We start from the raw sequence: 17,700 nt of genomic DNA on the forward strand, positions 1-17,700 counted from the left end.
CTGAATTCTACAATGGAATCTGGGTGCGAAGATGCCGTTACAGAATAGAGGCTCCCCACATAGAATTGGGCACCTAACAAGGGGTGCCTAGTTATAGAATTGCCCCCTCTGTATATATGGTTGGTCTCCTTCCTCTTGGCCACCTCCACTTGTCTGGTGTTGTTTACATATTCACACCAGAAATACATTTTCATAAACCTAATATAATCTCCGATTATATGGGGATTACTGAGGGGGCCTTTTACAAAGTGCACTAGCGCTTTCAGTGTACGTTAATAATAAGAGTGCGCTAAATGCTAGATATTATTATTATTAGCATTTGTATAGCGCTACCAGATGCACGCAGCGCTGAACATCTGACACAAAGAGACATCCCTGCTCAAAAGAGCTTACAATATAAATAATACAGACAGACAAGACAGATACGGGGGATGAAAAGTAATGGGTAATGAAGTAATAGGTGATGAAGAGTAATGGGTGAGAAGGAAGGAAGGGACAAGGGGAGGGCAATTGAGTAGTGGCTAGGAGCTAAAAGCAGCAGTGAAAAGGTAGGTTTTCAGCATAGATTTGAAAACAGGTAGAAATGGAGCTAAACGTATAGGTTCAGGAAGTCTATTCCAGGCATAAGGTGCCGCGAGAGAAAAGGAACAAAGCCTGGAGTTAGCAGTGGAGGAGAAGGGGGACGATAAGAGAGATTTGTCCAGTGAGCGGAGTTCACGGGGAGGAATGTAGATAGAGATAAGAGTGGAGAGGTAATGGGGGGCTGCAGAGTGGATGCATTTAAAGGTCAGTAAGAGAAGTTTAAACTGTATGCGGAAGCGGACAGGGAGCCAGTGAAGTGATTTGAGGAGTGGGCTAGTGATGCCCATAAATTCCTATGTAAAAGACCCCCTGAGTGAGGTGAGATCCCTCCCTAGAATTGCTGGGGGGAGGGGAGTGGGATGGAGAGAAGAGATTGTGACGCCCAGCCCTAAGAGGTATGTTTTGGGAAAAGTGCTGCGCGAAATGTTCCTGGATGTTGAATGACAGTAAGGGAGGAGTTTAGAGTTAATAAATGTTGTGGTTGGGAAAAAACACAAGGTCTTTGGTTGCCTCTATCCCCGCCGGGACCCTGGTGGAGAGGGGAAGTCTCGGATGGGTTCAAGAATGTTGGATTATTTGTAGTAAATAATTAGCAGATTTTAGTACACACAGCTTCAGCTTTAGAAATGTTAATTTCTTTCTTCATCTCTCTCTCATTCACCCCTGAATAATTCACTGCTGAGTCACTTTAAAGTTGAAGTAACAAAACATCTGTTTACTCACAGTTTGTAGTTAGATTATAATCAGACAGGCTTATATATACATATTACTATACATTTGTATTATCAGCTCCTTCCATGTGCTTAGATGGTAATGGATGCTCACACCACCATAGATCCTCTCAGGTTAGGAGAGATCATGAGCTCCATGTGCTCCATGTGCTGCATGTGCTGCATCTAACCCCCACAGGAAGTTGCATAGCTGTGTGACCTCTCTAAGTAATTCACATCAGAGGTCACAGAGTAATCACAGAGAAATAATAGGTGACAGGCAATGCATGTAAAATACAATTACATTCCAACAAACCCCTTCTCATGCATAACTGTCATGCAATTATTTATTCATACAAAGTCCAAGCTTTTTACGCAGATTCACAAAATGTTCTCTGGGTAACGGTTTGGTCATGATGTCAGCTGTCATCTCACTGGTGTGACAATAGTGTAGACTGATGACCCCTTCTTTCGCCAACTCTCGCACGTTGTGGTATTTCGTTGCGATGTGCTTGGTGCGTGACTGAACCTTGTCATTCTGTGACAGTCGGATGCAGCTCTGATTATCTTCCATTAACTGGATTGGTCTCTTTTCAGCTATTCCAAAATCCAGCAAAAGTTTTTCAATCCACATCAGTTCTCTGCACGCTTCCGATACGGCCACGTATTCAGCTTCTGTAGAAGACAAACTCACAATACTTTGTTTATGACTGGCCCATGAAATTTGTACATTTCCATACATAAACACATATCCACTTGTGGATTTATAATCAGAATGATCCCCTGCCCAATCTGAATCACAGTAACATATTAGTTTTGGATTACTATTGGCTGAAATCTTTAATTTACAATCAATGGTACCCTTTAAATACCTTACCATCCTTTTAACTGCAGTCCAATCTGATTTGGTAGGTGAGCTGACCCTTCTGCTCAAAATTCCTACTGCATTTGCTATATCAGCCCTGTATGTGGTAGCTAGATATAAAAGCTTACCTATGGCTGATCTATATTGGATGTTATCTGGTAAAGGTTCTCTTACTGTTTCATCCTTCAGAAAATCAGTGATCATGGGAGTGCTTACAACTTGGGCATCTTGCATACCTAAACTTTCAATAAGCTCATTTATTTTCTGCTTCTGGCTTAGAAGATAAGAACCATCATTTTGTTTCTCAATTTCTATACCAAGATAGTATGACACATTACCAAGTTCTTTTATCTCAACATTCTGGTTTAAACACTTTACAATGTCCTTGTACTCTTGCTCACTTTTGCTTGCAATGAGCAGATCATCAACAAAAGCTAAAATGTATGCATATTGTCCATTTCTGCACCTAGTGTACAAGCATTTATCTGCTTCACCTTGCTTAAATCCTAAATTTGTCAATATTTCATGCAATTTTTCATTCCAACATTTTTCACTTTGCTTTAATCCATAAAGACCTTTGTTTAATTTACACACTAGCTGTCTTTGTTTTGTATTTATGAAACCTGTTGGCTGTTCCATGTACAAGTCTTCAGTTATTTCTCCATGAAGAAACGCTGTTTTCACATCAATGTGGTTGACTTGCATGCCTTTTGAGACTGCAATGCTCAGAAGTGTTCTAATTGTCGTGTGTTTCACTACAGGTGCAAACACTTCATCAAAATCTTCTCCATATTTTTGAAGATATCCCTTTGCGACTAATCTGGCTTTATACCTTTCCACTTTTCCTTGTGCATTCCTTTTTAACTTGAATACCCATTTGCATCCTATAGCTTTCTTGCCAGGAGGTAATTTTGTAAGAATCCAAGTATTATTTTTATCCAATGCATCAATTTCTTCTTGTGCAGCTTTATGCCATTCAGCAGCTTCTTCTGCTGGCATTTTCTCAATCTCATCCCATGTTAAGGGCTCTTGAGCTTCTGCTGACTTTGTTAAGTAAGACAGTCTTGGGGGTGGAACACCTTTGTTTTCCCTGGATGAGCGTCTGACAACAGGTTGGTCCGACCTTTCCGCATCCTCAAAATCTGAGAGTCCTTCTCCAATTGATTCCCCTTCTCCAACTGTACTGTCTTCTTCAATGATCCTTTCTGTGTCTGCTTCCTCTGTCTGTTCCTCGTTAGATACAGATGAGTTGCTTTCAGACATCTGCCTTGGTATGGCATTTATATACACTGGCATGTCTATTATGGTTCTAGTTTCATATTCTGGATGATAAGGCTCATCTGGGATAATCCAGCCTTTATCAACCCTTTTGTTTTCATCAAAATATGTAACATGTCTTATGCCAACAATGCCAGTTTTCAGATTCAAAATTCTATATCCTTTGTGTCCTGGAGCATAGCCAACTAAAATGCCCCTTTCTGTTGTGGAATCCAGCTTATGCCTTCTTTGCTTTGGTACATGAGCATATGCTGTACTTCCAAATGTTCTTATGTGTGACAGGTTTGGCTTCCTACCATGCCATGTCTCATGTGGTGTGCGCTCAGCGCCATTAGTTGGCATTCTGTTTTGTAGGTACACTGCTGTGAGAATGGCTTCCCCCCATAGTCTTTTAGGGAGATTGCTATCTGACAGCATACATCTGGTCATTTCCACAAGTGACCTAAATTTTCTCTCTGCAACAGAATTTTGCTCTGGTGTATAAGCTACTGTTGTGATATGTTGAATGCCTTCTTGTTCTAGAAATGTGCGCATGCTTTGTGAAGTGAACTCACCACCATTGTCGGTCTGAAGAACCTTTGGTTTTCTTTCAAATTTATTGCTCACCATGGCTACGTATTTCTTCAGCATGTCTGTGACTTGACTTTTTTCTTTCAGCAAATAGGCCACACAGTATCTAGAGAAATCATCCAAGAATATTAGCACAAATCTGTTATTTCCCAATGATGGGATATTAAACGGTCCACATAAGTCACTGTGTATTAAGTCCAGCACTTTATTACTCCTATTTCCTGTGTATGCAGGAAATGAGGGTCTCACACCTTTTTGAGTAACACAGTCTATGCATTTCTCCATTTTACCAGTATTTGCACTTATCTGAATGCCTGTGGCTAGTTGCCCACTGCGAAGATCCTGGATCACCTTAGAATCACGATGTCCCAGGCGGCGGTGCCAGATTTCCAGACTACATTTACCATCATTCTTCCTTACTTGCGCCATATGTGAGGCTTCACCTGAAATGCTCAGCTTATAAACATCATTATGCATAAAAGCTTCAGCATACACTTCATCATTTTTAGAGATTGTGCACTTACTGTTTTCAAAATGAATCGCAAATCCCTTCTTATCTAATGTAGATACACTAAGCATATTGCAAACTGCTTGGGGAATATACAAGACATCACTTACAGGAATTTCTTTAACTTCATTAGACACTTTGCATTTTAAGAATCCAATACCTTTTGCTTGGATCTTAGCAGTCCCTGCGTTTGCAGTTTTAAGAATACCTTCCTCTGGACACATTTCCTGAAAGAAATCCTTACAATTGGTTAAATGGCATGTGCTCCCTGAATCCAAAATCCAAGTACTTTCATTTGAATTATTATTTACCATAGTCAAAGATTTTTCTGCCATTAGAAAGCCCTTGTGTTTATCTTTGTCCTTCATACATTTCCTGGTTTGAAAATTCTTTAGTTCCATTGGCTTAGGTGAGCTAGAGGGAGTGTTTTGTGTTTCCTTACACCATTTAGATACATGTCCCTCCTTTCCACATGAGTAGCAAATCAGCTTGCCCTTGGGTGGAGTTTTCCCATAGCTCCACCTTCCTCTGTTCTTTGCCAAGAAATTTGTTTCATTTCTCTCTGACTTGCTTTGAGAACACATCTCCTCAGAATCATTTATTATGCATTCCTGCCTTAGTTTTGATGTTGCCTGTTCAAAAGATTGCCCTTCAATGGCCTCATTTACAGACCTAAAAACATCAAACTTCTTTGATAGTGAGGTAAAAAGAAATGCTCTTTTCAATGCATCACACATGGGAATTCCAGAAAGTTCTAACTTTTGAAATGAAGACATAAGATGCATAATGTGATCATTACATTTACTTTTATCCCTTAATTTGGTTTCATTCAACTCTGCCAACCAAATTGGTTGCTGCTTTGCATATGTAGTTGCATACATAGTTCTCAGTTTATATAAAATGTCCTTTGGTGTATCTTTTCCCTCCACTAATATGGCTTGTTTCTCTGAGAGAGCTTCCAAAAGCATGCACTTCACATAATAGTTTGCATTGTCCCATTCAGCCATATTTTCATCTGTTCTGTCTTGGTCTAAGCATATATTTAATCTTTTTGCTCGAAGGAGACATATGAATCTTAGTTCCCACTGCTGATAATTAAACTCAGTTAATTTAGGCACCTTGAGAGAATAGAAAAATAGTGAATTTCTTCCCTCAGCCATTTTCTTAGCCTTCTGTCTGCTGTGTGGGGGGAGAGAGAGACAGACTGAATCTTTCCTTTAAAACTTAAGAGAAAAATGTGGCCTTTTTTTCTGCCTGGTAATATTTCTCTTCTTTTTCAATTCCTGGCCCTGGGCCCATAACCCTTTTGTTGGATTATTTGTAGTAAATAATTAGCAGATTTTAGTACACACAGCTTCAGCTTTAGAAATGTTAATTTCTTTCTTCATCTCTCTCTCATTCACCCCTGAATAATTCACTGCTGAGTCACTTTAAAGTTGAAGTAACAAAACATCTGTTTACTCACAGTTTGTAGTTAGATTATAATCAGACAGGCTTATATATACATATTACTATACATTTGTATTATCAGCTCCTTCCATGTGCTTAGATGGTAATGGATGCTCACACCACCATAGATCCTCTCAGGTTAGGAGAGATCATGAGCTCCATGTGCTCCATGTGCTGCATGTGCTGCATCTAACCCCCACAGGAAGTTGCATAGCTGTGTGACCTCTCTAAGTAATTCACATCAGAGGTCACAGAGTAATCACAGAGAAATAATAGGTGACAGGCAATGCATGTAAAATACAATTACATTCCAACAAAGAAACTAAGGGGTCCTTTTACTAAGCCGCATGTCTATGCGCACCCAATGCGCGCTATAATGCAGTTATCACCCAACTACCACGTGGCTCTTGCGGTAATTTCATTTTTGGCACACGTCCGATACGCACAGCTGACAAATATTTTTTATTTTTGGGCGCGCTTAATGGACGCGTGCCAAGTAGCATTTGGCGCGCGTAGGTCATTACCACCCGGTTACTGCGTGAGTCTTTACTGCTAGATCAATGGCTGGTGGTAAGGTCTCAGATCCAAAATGGACGCGTAGCAATTTTCATTTTGCTGCACGTCCATTTTTGGCAAAACGTTTTAAAAAGGCCTTTTTATAGGCTCGCTAAAAAAAATGGATAGCGCGCGCCCAAAACCCGCGCCTACACTACCACAAGCCATTTTTCAGCATGCCTTTGTAAAAGGACCCCTAAGGCTGAACCAAGGAGAGGTTTCTGCCAGTTAAAGCAGCAACTGTGAAGTAGAGGTGCTCCAGGTGGGAAGTAAGGGATCCCAGCCTGGGAGTAGGAACAGAGAACGGCCTGTTGGAGCTCAAAGGTGGTAGCCCAGAAAGGAACTCCTTTGGAGGAGAGTGCACAGAGAGGGAGGTCTGAGCCATAACAAGGTCGCTTGTTGCACCAGATCTGCAGGCATAGCCTTAGGTTGTTCCACCTAGAAAGGATGGATAATGGACAGGGGGAGTTGTAAATATGTACATACTATAAGATTTATAAACTGGATAAGAAGATTTACATAATATCCCTAAGTTGGCTTGTGGCTTGTTTGTACATAAATATCATGTTGGATTACAAATTAACTGTGTTATTTTGGAAGGATTTGAACGCCCTTTTGCAGTATTTCCAGTAAGTTCCTGTTGTGTTTCTTAAAAACTTTGGACTGGAGTCTTTCATTGCGTGAGAGAGAAAGTGATTAACACCTAGAACTATAAAAATAAAGCAGAGCAAAAAAAAAGACTGGCTCAAACCCTACAGCCTACCGGATTTTATCCGGCCCTGGCCTATGCCCAGCTAAGTACATGGAGTAAGAAAGGAAAAGTCAGTGTTTTGTTTTGTGGCCTGGGTTGACGGTGCCTGACCCTGAGCACTACTCGGTGCCCTGGACATTGATCAGAGTGTGAGGCCTGGGTTACACTAACAATTATACATCATAGAGATTCTTCAAATTCCTCTTCATACTTCACAATATATACAAATGGGCTTCATGGTATTGGCATGATGTTCAGGATCATTGATGTAATTTCTGTGGTTATCCTGGCTACTGAGCACTACAGTGTCAGAAGCTGCTGAGACTTGCAGCAGTACTAACACTAAGGAAAATCCCCAGTCTTAGTTTCTGTGAAGATCTAGTAGGAATACAAGTACCATCTCTGTTCCATTATCAGGTCTGAATCTGGATTGACACGGATCATATATTTCAGCATCCATACCACGGAACGAGGCCACGGGCAAGTGGCCATGAGCGCTTGCCCAAAAGGGCATGTCCTAAGGGGCACATCCTGCCCCTTTGGAGCCTGAGGATCGTGGAGTGTGGAACTCTGCTCTGCTCCAATGGGGAAGAGGAAAGGAGGAACAAAAAGAGTCATGGCCCCAACTGTTGTGAAAGGTCCTATAGATAAACACCTGATAGCATTACTGATGCCGTCAACGGCCTCGCAATCTGTACCTCTTTCTCCCTCTCATGCTTCCCTCTCATTGGGGAGTTGAACGCCACCCCCATAGCCTGTTTCAGCCAGAGAGCTAGTTCATGCTCCAGAGCAGGAAAGCGTGACAACCCCCTAGGTGTCATCTGATGGGAGAGGCTCTCCGAATTCAAGGCTTTTGCAAGGAGTTGGAACTTTGAATGTGAAGGTACTGATTTCAGTTCCTTTTTCTCTACAACCTTTAACTGAGCCTCCTCTGTTATTGCAGGATATTTCTCTTAAGGATATTTTCTTAGCAGTAACTGAGATGGATAAAAAACCTGCAAGATAATTTGAAGTTATATAGCAAGTTTACTGAGGAAGAACCTGCAAAATTCTCTGAACAGGATACTAGGATTTCTTCTATTGAGAAAAATCTTGTAAAGGTTGAAGTACAGGTTAATATATGTCAATCTGCAATTGTGGCTTCTGCTAAGGATAACCTGTTGAGTCATCTCCAGATGGAGGCACTGGAGAATGTTTCAAGGGCAGAAAATTTGCAGCTGCTGTCCCCCAGAGAACTTTTAAGGATGTATTTAGAGGAAATTCTAACGCTTACCTTGGATGATGGTGTAATTATAAATTCCTATTATCTTCCTAAAGTTTCTAAGGTATCTAATCAAGAAGGGGAGAAGGATGGTTTAAATTTCCCAGATAGTCTTGCTCTAACTAGGTTCTTAGAGACCTAGTTAGATTTTATATCTAAAAGAGCAACTTTGTTAGTTTCTTTGTCTTCTGTAGAGAAAAAGATGTTGACTTTGAAAACTTATTTCCAGAAAAAGAGTACACCTTTTTGTGGTCAAACTATATTAATGTTCCCTGATGTATCCAGGCATACTCAGATGAGACGCAAGGCCTTTCTCCTGCTTAAGCCAAGTTTTGGCAGTTGGAGGCAATTTCTCTGCAAATGGCTGGTTACGTGGGATGTCAAAGGGAAGTGGGAAATGGACTAATGACTCCAGAGAAACGGGATACCAGTATAAAATGAAGTACTTTATTCATAGACTCAACAAAGCCGTGTTTCGGCACCTTAGCACCTTCTTCAGGAGTCTTAAGAGATCCTTGATACTCGAAAGGGATCTCAATGTCAAATGGTCTTAAATAAGACCTTTGTCGTATACTGCAGATACTGAAATGTCTCAGTGTAGTACAGATGAAGAAGGTGCTAAGGCACCGAAACACGGCTGTGTTGAGTCTGTGAATAAAGTACTTCATTTTATACTGGTATCCCATTTCTCTGGAGTCATTGGTCCATTTCCCACTTCCTTTTGACAGTTTGTTTTTCGTGGGAGTAAGTGTTCATCCACTTAGGTGGATCACCCCTTCTGTGGTTACGTGGGATAACATCTCCTGTGTTTTCTTAGACCCAATGCATTTGAAGAGCTTCCTTGCAAATAAAATTGAGATTTCTAATGCTTAATATTTCCACAAGTGGTTTAGGGGTATATTGATAGGCTTGTATATTCTTTGGGTTTTTTTTTTTCCTTTTATTTAATGCTCCTGATGACTTCTCATAGCATGGGTTCGTAGGTAATAATGTGAATTTCATTGTTGAAAGTATGGACATTTCTTCTGTTTTCTTATTTTGCTTGTGGATTGTGACATTTAAGAATGTTTCAATTAAAAAAAATAAATAGATTGACATGGATCTAGCCAGTTTCTCCCTTCTAGCTAATTGCTGAGCTGAAAACAGATTATTTGTTCTATAAGTTTTCTTAGAAATGGGATGTTAGAGACTAGCTGGTAACTTCTGAGATTGTCATGGCCAAAGTTGTTTTCTTTAGCAGAGGATGCACGATTGCCTTTTTTAATACTGTTGGTAGTTGCTCATTAGAAAGAGATACGTTTACAATGTTATGATCCCTGCTTGCCTTCTGCACTATCTTAGATGAGCAGGAGTTGAGGGAGCAGATAGTTGAAGGCCTCTTAGCATTTTGTCAAGGTCCTCTGTTATTGAGTTAAAATAGTTCCATATGTCTGTGGGTTAGTCTGTGTAACCCCAGTTAACTGACAGGAGACTGGATAAGCCTACCTGTAAGTCCTTGTGGAAACTTTTAATTTTGTTAGTAAAGTATACAGCAAAATCATTGCTGTTCAGTTTTGACTGTGCGGGCTGGTTCTGTGTGGTGGTTGCAGCAGGCTGTTGAATTGACAGCCTATTCAATGCACTGAGAGAGAGATATTGATTTTTTTTTGGCTGCTGATAAGGCTTGGCAGTACTTTGTCATGTGTTTCCTACAATATAGCTTGTCCTCATCAAGGTGATATTTGTACCTTCTCCTTTACAATTTACATCCATTGCATTTATTTGTTTATTTACAAGCAATTTATATGCCACCTAAATACATAGAGTGCCATTAGGTAGTTCACAATCAATGCACAATTAAGAAGTAGAAAGGATTTAAATATATAATAGCAACATTAAGCCACATGTTTTGAACCTGTCCACAGATTCTTCAGTTCTGGCATCAGTTGCTGGCCTTCATACCTTTGCAGTGGGCCTGGAGGATTAACTTTGTCACCATTGGTGCTTTTTGACATGTTCCATTATTCCCTTCCCTCTTCAACAGGCCTTTAATATTTTCTCAAATGAGACATCTTAATTGGAAAAAAAAGTTATTGTGCTGTGCTGGTATGAATCCTCAGCTCCAACGCTCGGGATGTGGCGCATTCACATGATAGATCTTCTAAAGATGGAACACTTTGCCATTATGGACATCACCTCAGTGAGAGGCGAATGATTTCAACGGACCTGGGAGCGTTTTTAGGATACGTTTCAAACTACTGGGCATAGCAGAATTCTCAAGCAGTCATAGTTTTCAGATATGGACCCTGGTGGGAGTGCCTATTTCACATCAGGGGGAGGTATAGAAAGGGGGGTTGACTCTATGGGAGGGGGGCTAGATGGGAAGATGGAGGGATTTGATTAAAAAGCTATTGGGTTGCTAAAAAAAAGCACCATATGGTAGTACAACTCAATAATAATGCAAAAAGGGAAAGAAAAGGAAATTATTAGTGCCTTGGCACTGCAGTCCACAATAAAGAGAGGAGATCCAAAGGAAAAAATTCCTGAAACAAGGGTAAACATGAAAAACCTAAAAATAAAAAAAAGGAATTACATATCCTTTTCTTTCACTTTTTGCATTATTATTGAATTGTATTAACTTATGGTGTGTTTCTTATCAAGTTGATACTTGTAATATTTTGTTAAATTCAATAAATATAAATATTTTTTTTAAAAAGGCTATTGGGTTGCAATTGTCCTTTGATAATCTTGTTAATGGTTTGATTATGTTGTTGCTCTTCTGATATTGTATTAATAAAGACTATTTAAACATTAAATAAAAATAGCAAGGAAGAAAAGAGAGAGACTAAAGGAGAGGAGGAAGAAAGAGTTAAAAAGACTGTCAGCCAAATTTTTGAATGAGGGTTCAGTGTGGATGTAGTCCAGAAGAGAATACCAAAGTTGAGGGCCCAGGTACCTAAAGGTGGTTTAACAAGTAGTGTCTAGCTATACTTGAGAAGGTGGTGGCACAGTGAACGATGATGCCAGAGAGGAAAGTAATGACTGTAAGGGGACATAAAGAATAAAAAGAGTACTGGGTAGTAGGCTCTTAAAGACTTGCAACAAGAGTTTAAATTGAAGTGCAGAACTAGGTGATGCCAATGGTCAGCTCAAGAGGTGTAATGCAGTTGAACTTACTTGCATTATGAAGGAGTTTAACTGCCATAGTGGATCAATTTGATTTTCTTAACAAGGGGGGGGGACCATTATAAATGGAATTACAATAAACAATTCTAGCAATTACAAGAGGTAGCAGAAAGATACAAATCAAATTAAGGGGAAGGAAGGATCTGACAAGGAAGTACTGACAAGATTATTTCATGATAGGGTACAACCACACCACCAATATGTAAAGGTGGAGGGCTGGTAACTTGTGGATTGGGAAAATGAATAGCCTTGCATTAGGTGAAGTTCAGGAAGAATCGAAGCCATAGCCAAGAAGAGAGCCTGGGGGGGGGGGGGGGGGGGGGGAGCCAAGAAGAGACAGCACTCAAGCAGTTGTTAAAAGTTTTCACAGGGAAGGCACATAGTTACTTTCCCTTTGAAATTCTTCCACTGAAAACAGTCAAAGACATTTACACCTGCCATTTAATATGCACAAAATTCTCAAGAAAAATTCACATGCATATTTTTGAAAAACCAAAAGTATGTGTTGAAGGTGACTCTCATCCCTAGTTCTACCCCAGGAATGTTTCCGCTTGCCATATGTAAAAGTATGAGCAAAATAGCATTATGTGCATACTTCCACATAAGCAGTTTTAAAATAAACCATTTAAACACACAAAAAATAGTTTATGTGCTTAAATGGCTTTGAAAATTATCCTGGTAGAAGTTTGGAGCTGACCTGCAATCTGATGACCAGGCTCCTCCCTGGATCTTCCCTTTGCTTCAGCCTTCTCTCTGCAAGGATGTGCTCTCACCATCACTCTGAAAATCCTTACTGATGAAAGTGACTGATCAATCTAAACAGAAGTCATGACAGTTTTTTGCTTTCATGGTAATCTCTGCTGTCTTTTAACCACTTCACTTGAACTGGGTTATTCCTTACTTTTGTATGCACTGACATGCAACCCCCAAGTGCCAGACTTAAACACCCTTTGGAAACTAGAAGATGGCATCAAGAGAAAAGAGAATAAAGCAGATCCAGTTTAGCACATTGATGCTCTGTCCCTTGAAAAGTAATATGTTCACATTTCCAGATTCCATGCACAAGAAGAACATGACCACACTATAGGAGACATGTTTTTACCATGCCCACACTAAGGAAGTCATTTTAGAAGCATCTAGACATACAGAGGAGAATATTTATGTATTTATTTATTCTATTATTTACTTATTTGGATTTTGCTCACACATTTTTCGGTAGTTTCCCTGTCCCTTGAAGGCTCACAATCTAAGGGGTCCTTTCACAAAGGCACGCTGAAAAATGGCTTGAGGTAGTGCAGGCGCGGGTTTTGGGTATGCACCGATCCATTTTTTAGTACGCCTGTAAAAAAGGCATCTCTTTTTTTTTTTTTGCTGAAAATGGACGTGCAGCAAAATCAAAATTGCTGCGCGTCCATTTTGGGTCTGAGACCTTACCGCCAGCCATAGACCTAGCAGTAAAGAATCTGGGCGGTAATGACCTACGCATGTCAAATGTCACGGTACATGTCCGTTACGCACGCCAGAAAATAAAAAATATTTTTCACACCCACGTAGCAGACGCACACCAAAATTGAAATTATTGCAAGGGCCACGCAGTAACCGGGCGGTAACTCCAATTTGGCGCGCGTAGGCGCCTTCACAACTTAGTAAAAGGGGCCCTAAGTTTATACCTGAGCCAATAGAGGATTAGGTGACTTGCCCAAGATCACAAGGAGCAGCAGTGGGATTTGAACCGGAAACCTCCGGATGTTCTAACCACTAGGCCAGCCTCCACTCCACTATCACGATCCTTTTCAACCTGATGATGACCCCAATAGCCAAGTCTTTATCCACCCAGCGCCTCAACCCATTCATCTATGCAGACAACGTTACAATATACATCCCCTTCAAACATGATCTGACAGAAATCACCAATGAAATCAACCTCGGCTTGGACACCATGAACTCATGGGCAAATGCATTCAAATCAAAACTCAATACAGAAAAAACGCACTCCCTCATCCTCTCATCCCAATATAATACGAACATACCTACAAACTTAGTCACCCCAGACCACACCCTCCCTATTTCAGATAGTTTGAAAATCCTTGGAGTCATAATCGACCGGAACCTTACACTCGAGAGCCAAGTTAACTCCATAATCAAGAAAATGTTCCACTCAATGTGGAAACTCAAACGCGTGAAACCATTCTTCTCGAGGGCAAAATTCCATAACCTAATACAATCAATGGTACTAAGCCATGCAGACTATTGCAATGGAATTTATGCGGGATGCAAAGAGCAACTCATAAAGAAACTACAGTCCGCTCAAAACACAGCAGCCAGGCTTATATTTGGAAAATCGTAATTCAAAAGTGCCAAACTCCTCCGAGAAAAACTGCAGTGGCTCCCAATTAAAGAACGCATAACTTTCAAAATCTGCACCCTGGTCCACAAAATTATTCATGGTGAAGCCCCTGAATATATGACCGACCTCACAAACCTGCCAACCAGAAAAACAATCGGACCATCACAAACATACTTAAATCTTCACTACCCTAGCTGCAAGGGACTCAAGTACAAATCAATTTACGGATCCAGCTTCTCCTATATGAGCATGCAACTGTGGAATGTACTACCGAAAGCCATAAAAACAACCTACAACCACCTTAGCTTCCTGAAATCACTAAAGACCATCCTGTTCGAAAAGGCATACCCTACTGACCCAACGTTAGTGCCTGAACCCAGCAACACAATGAAACCAAAGCCCGTAATGAACACTGTTTAACTCTTCTTCTCTACGATTCTCCTAATGTGTCTGTAACACATGAACCTCTTGGATAATAACATCACTTTGTATTTGTTTCATCATCGAAGGCGACTAACACCTCACGGTACTATGTAAGCCACATTGAGCCTGCAAATAGGTGGGAAAATGTGGGGTACAAATGTAACAAATAAATATAAAATATATATGTTCAGTTCCACAGCATACTGACCAAATATACAAAAAGGAAGATTTTGTTTCTATACCCCTGCATTTTGGACGTGTCCTTGGCAATGTTGAAGTAAGGAGCTTTTTGTGTTCAATTAGACAGCCAACAATTTTATTTGATAAATTGTTTATCAGTAAAAGAAGAGAAAACTGCTTACTAAGATTGTCTTCATCTTCCACATGTGTTGCACCAGGACTTAAGTTCTTGAAGGGTGAAATAAAGGCTGACAATCTGCTTTCTTTCTCTGGAATAATAAAAAAAAAAAAAGAAACATAGTTCTGTAATGAGCATCTCACAGAAGTCTGCTGCAGTCACATTTTTATATTCTATATTTCTAAGAAATGCGTGTTTCATGAGTCTTTTTTCTTCTGTCGTTCTCTCAGCCATTTAAGTCTGCTCATTTTCCCATGCTAAAAAATCTTATACAGCTATTTTTGTTCTCATTATTGACTTGTTTTCATTTTCATTTAGTGGGAGGCAATCACTATTTGTTGACAACTGACCTAAACATTTTTTATGACAAACTTTTTTTTTAACAAATACAGCCACAAAGAATACTGATTATAGCACAAATGTAGTAAGCTAGTTGACAAATTCCAATACCACAGTAATAAGGAAACAACGTGCTGTTTTTCCTTACAACATCTTTCAAAGCAACTATATCCCAAGGAATCTAAAAACTCAAAAAGTGTAGACAACTCTAAGGAAGAAAATGAAGCAACCGAAATTGAAATGGTAATAAACTCCAGAACAATGGCAGTGGGAAGGAAAGACATACTGACAAGCTAAGGATCCCAAATTAGGGGAATTATCCAAGGCTATGGGGTCCTTTTACTAAGCCGCGTAAGCGTCTACATGTGCCCAATGCGTGCCAAAATGGAGTTACCACTCGACTACCATGTGGCTCTTGCGATAATTTCATTTTTGGCACATGTCCGATACTTGCGTCTGAAAAATATTTTTTATTTTCGGGCGTGCATAGGTCATTACTTCCCGGTTACCGCGTGAGTCTTTACCACTAGGTCAATGACTGGCAGTAAGGTCTCAGATCCAAATTGGATGCGCGGCAATTTTCATTTTGCTGCACGACCATTTTCGTCAAAAATTTTAAAAAGGCCTCCAATCTACAGATGATTTTAATGGCAGGTTACAGATCACAAACAGCATGTCAACAATTTCATATGAATTCTTTCAATACCCTAGGGTGCATGCTACTGTTTAATTTGCTGATTTGTCTCAGTACGTCTTTCAAGTTCACTGAGATATCTTTCTGTTCTTCCATATCATCGCCCTTGAAAATCATTTCTGGTACAGGTAGATCTTCTTCTGTAAAGACCAAAGGAAAGAATCCATTCAGTCTCCCTGTTATGGCCTTAATCTCCCTGAATGCCCCTTTTGCTACTTCATGATCTAATGGTTCCACAGACTTCCTCACAGGGTTTCGACTTCTGAGAAACCTGAAAAAGTTGTTACTATGAGTTTTTGCCTCTGCAGTCATTTTGGGGGGAACCATAACCGCTACCCGTTGAAGGGCAGTAAGGGCTCCCACGCTAACCCGGCAGTAACCAGGCAGCACTGCTTGATTACTGCCGGGTACACACCGACGCTACAATAATAAATATATTTTTATAGCACCTGATATGACTGTGTGCTGGGGGTGGGTGCCGCCCCTTTGTAAAAGGGGCCCTCAGTATTTTATTGTAAGCCAGTAGTACTGTTCAAACAGAAGGGCAACTCAATAAAACTTACAGGCATGTGCACTGTCTCCATTTAATTCAAATCTATCTCATGCATATTTTTTAATAAACACTGAACTTTTGATTTTGTACACTTTCTTTTTAATTTCAAAATGTTTAAATCAGCATTGATATGTACAAAATCAACAGTGTAGTGTTTATTAGTAAACAGTAGGTGGTTGATTGTTTAATTTAGCCTTACATTAGTGTATATATGCATATTTGTTGGGGATATTCTGAAAATCTGACCTGCTTGAGACTCCTGAGGCCTGAACTTGTGCACCTCTGGCCTACAGGTATCAAAGGTCTATTACTCCAGTCATGAACTCACTCCTCTAGAGTTCAGACCTGTAATATTATTCTCAGGCTAACTTCATGTCAAGCATTTCATCGCTATTGTACATGGAACTAGTGATGGATTCTTTTGTATAGAGCAGTAAAAACATAATCTAGTAGTTTTAAGATGTTTTGAAGCACATATTCAACTAACACGATAGCTAAATATTACCATGATGGATAAAATATTTAGTGCAAGGTAGCGTCCTGCCTGTTGAGATTTATTTCTCCAGTCCGATACCCACTGATTCCATAGTTCAAGCAGAGGTTGCAAAATGCAACCCATAAAAATGGTAAATTTGTTGATGGTCCACAATAAAGTCAAACACTTAACCAAGATAAAGAGACAACAAGGGCTCGTTTACATCAAGTGCTATTCAGAGCAAGAGCCTCAATGCTATAGATTAAAGATCAGTTTAAAGCAGCTTTTTCTTGCAAATTTCAAATCACCTAAGAAATCTACAAACCTGTTCCAGAGTGGTCAGAATGGTGTTATGGTGATGCTCAAACCTTGCAAAAAAAAAATTTATTGCCAGAGTTGAACATTGAACAAAAATATGGCTAAATTTGCCTCTGTTTTTCAATCACTGGTAATTAAGTACCACACAGTGAGTCCACAATGTTCGAGAGCTCACTGTAGCATTACAGCAGACTTTAAGGGTGTCTTTTACTAAGGCGCGCTCATGTTTTTAGCACACGCTAAAAATAGGCACGTGCTAAACATTAGAGACGTAATGTATTCATATGGGCGTCTCTAACATTTAGCGCGCCTATTTTTAGCATGCACTAAAAATGTGAGTGCACCTTAGTAAAAGACCTAAGTGGGCTTGCCTCTCCTCCAACTCTCTGCCATCCTTTTCCATCATCCCTAGGTCCTCAGATATTCCCACTTGAACTTGAGCTGCAGCAGAAAATGAATCCACAGTTCCTTGAAAGATCAGGGAGGAGAAGGGTTAGAA

At 40.1% G+C, this 17,700-nt stretch overlaps 1 protein-coding gene across 1 annotated transcript in view; it reads right to left on the reverse strand.

Moving 5' to 3' along the window:
- The window catches only part of ADARB2 (adenosine deaminase RNA specific B2 (inactive)), a 379,575-nt gene extending 363,739 nt beyond the window's left edge, over positions 1–15,836 (reverse strand). Inside the window, exons 1-3 of the mRNA XM_030199275.1 lie at positions 15,821–15,836; positions 15,273–15,326; positions 14,827–14,913 (exon numbers count right to left, since the gene is read on the reverse strand). Coding sequence (XP_030055135.1) covers positions 14,827–14,913; positions 15,273–15,326; positions 15,821–15,836 — 157 coding nt within the window. The remainder of the gene's footprint in view (positions 1–14,826; positions 14,914–15,272; positions 15,327–15,820) is intronic.
- Between the last annotated feature and the right edge of the window lie 1,864 nt (positions 15,837–17,700).

The sequence above is a fragment of the Microcaecilia unicolor genome, chromosome 1, assembly GCF_901765095.1.
Source record: "Microcaecilia unicolor chromosome 1, aMicUni1.1, whole genome shotgun sequence".
In the NCBI taxonomy this organism is placed as follows: Eukaryota; Metazoa; Chordata; class Amphibia; order Gymnophiona; family Siphonopidae; genus Microcaecilia; species Microcaecilia unicolor.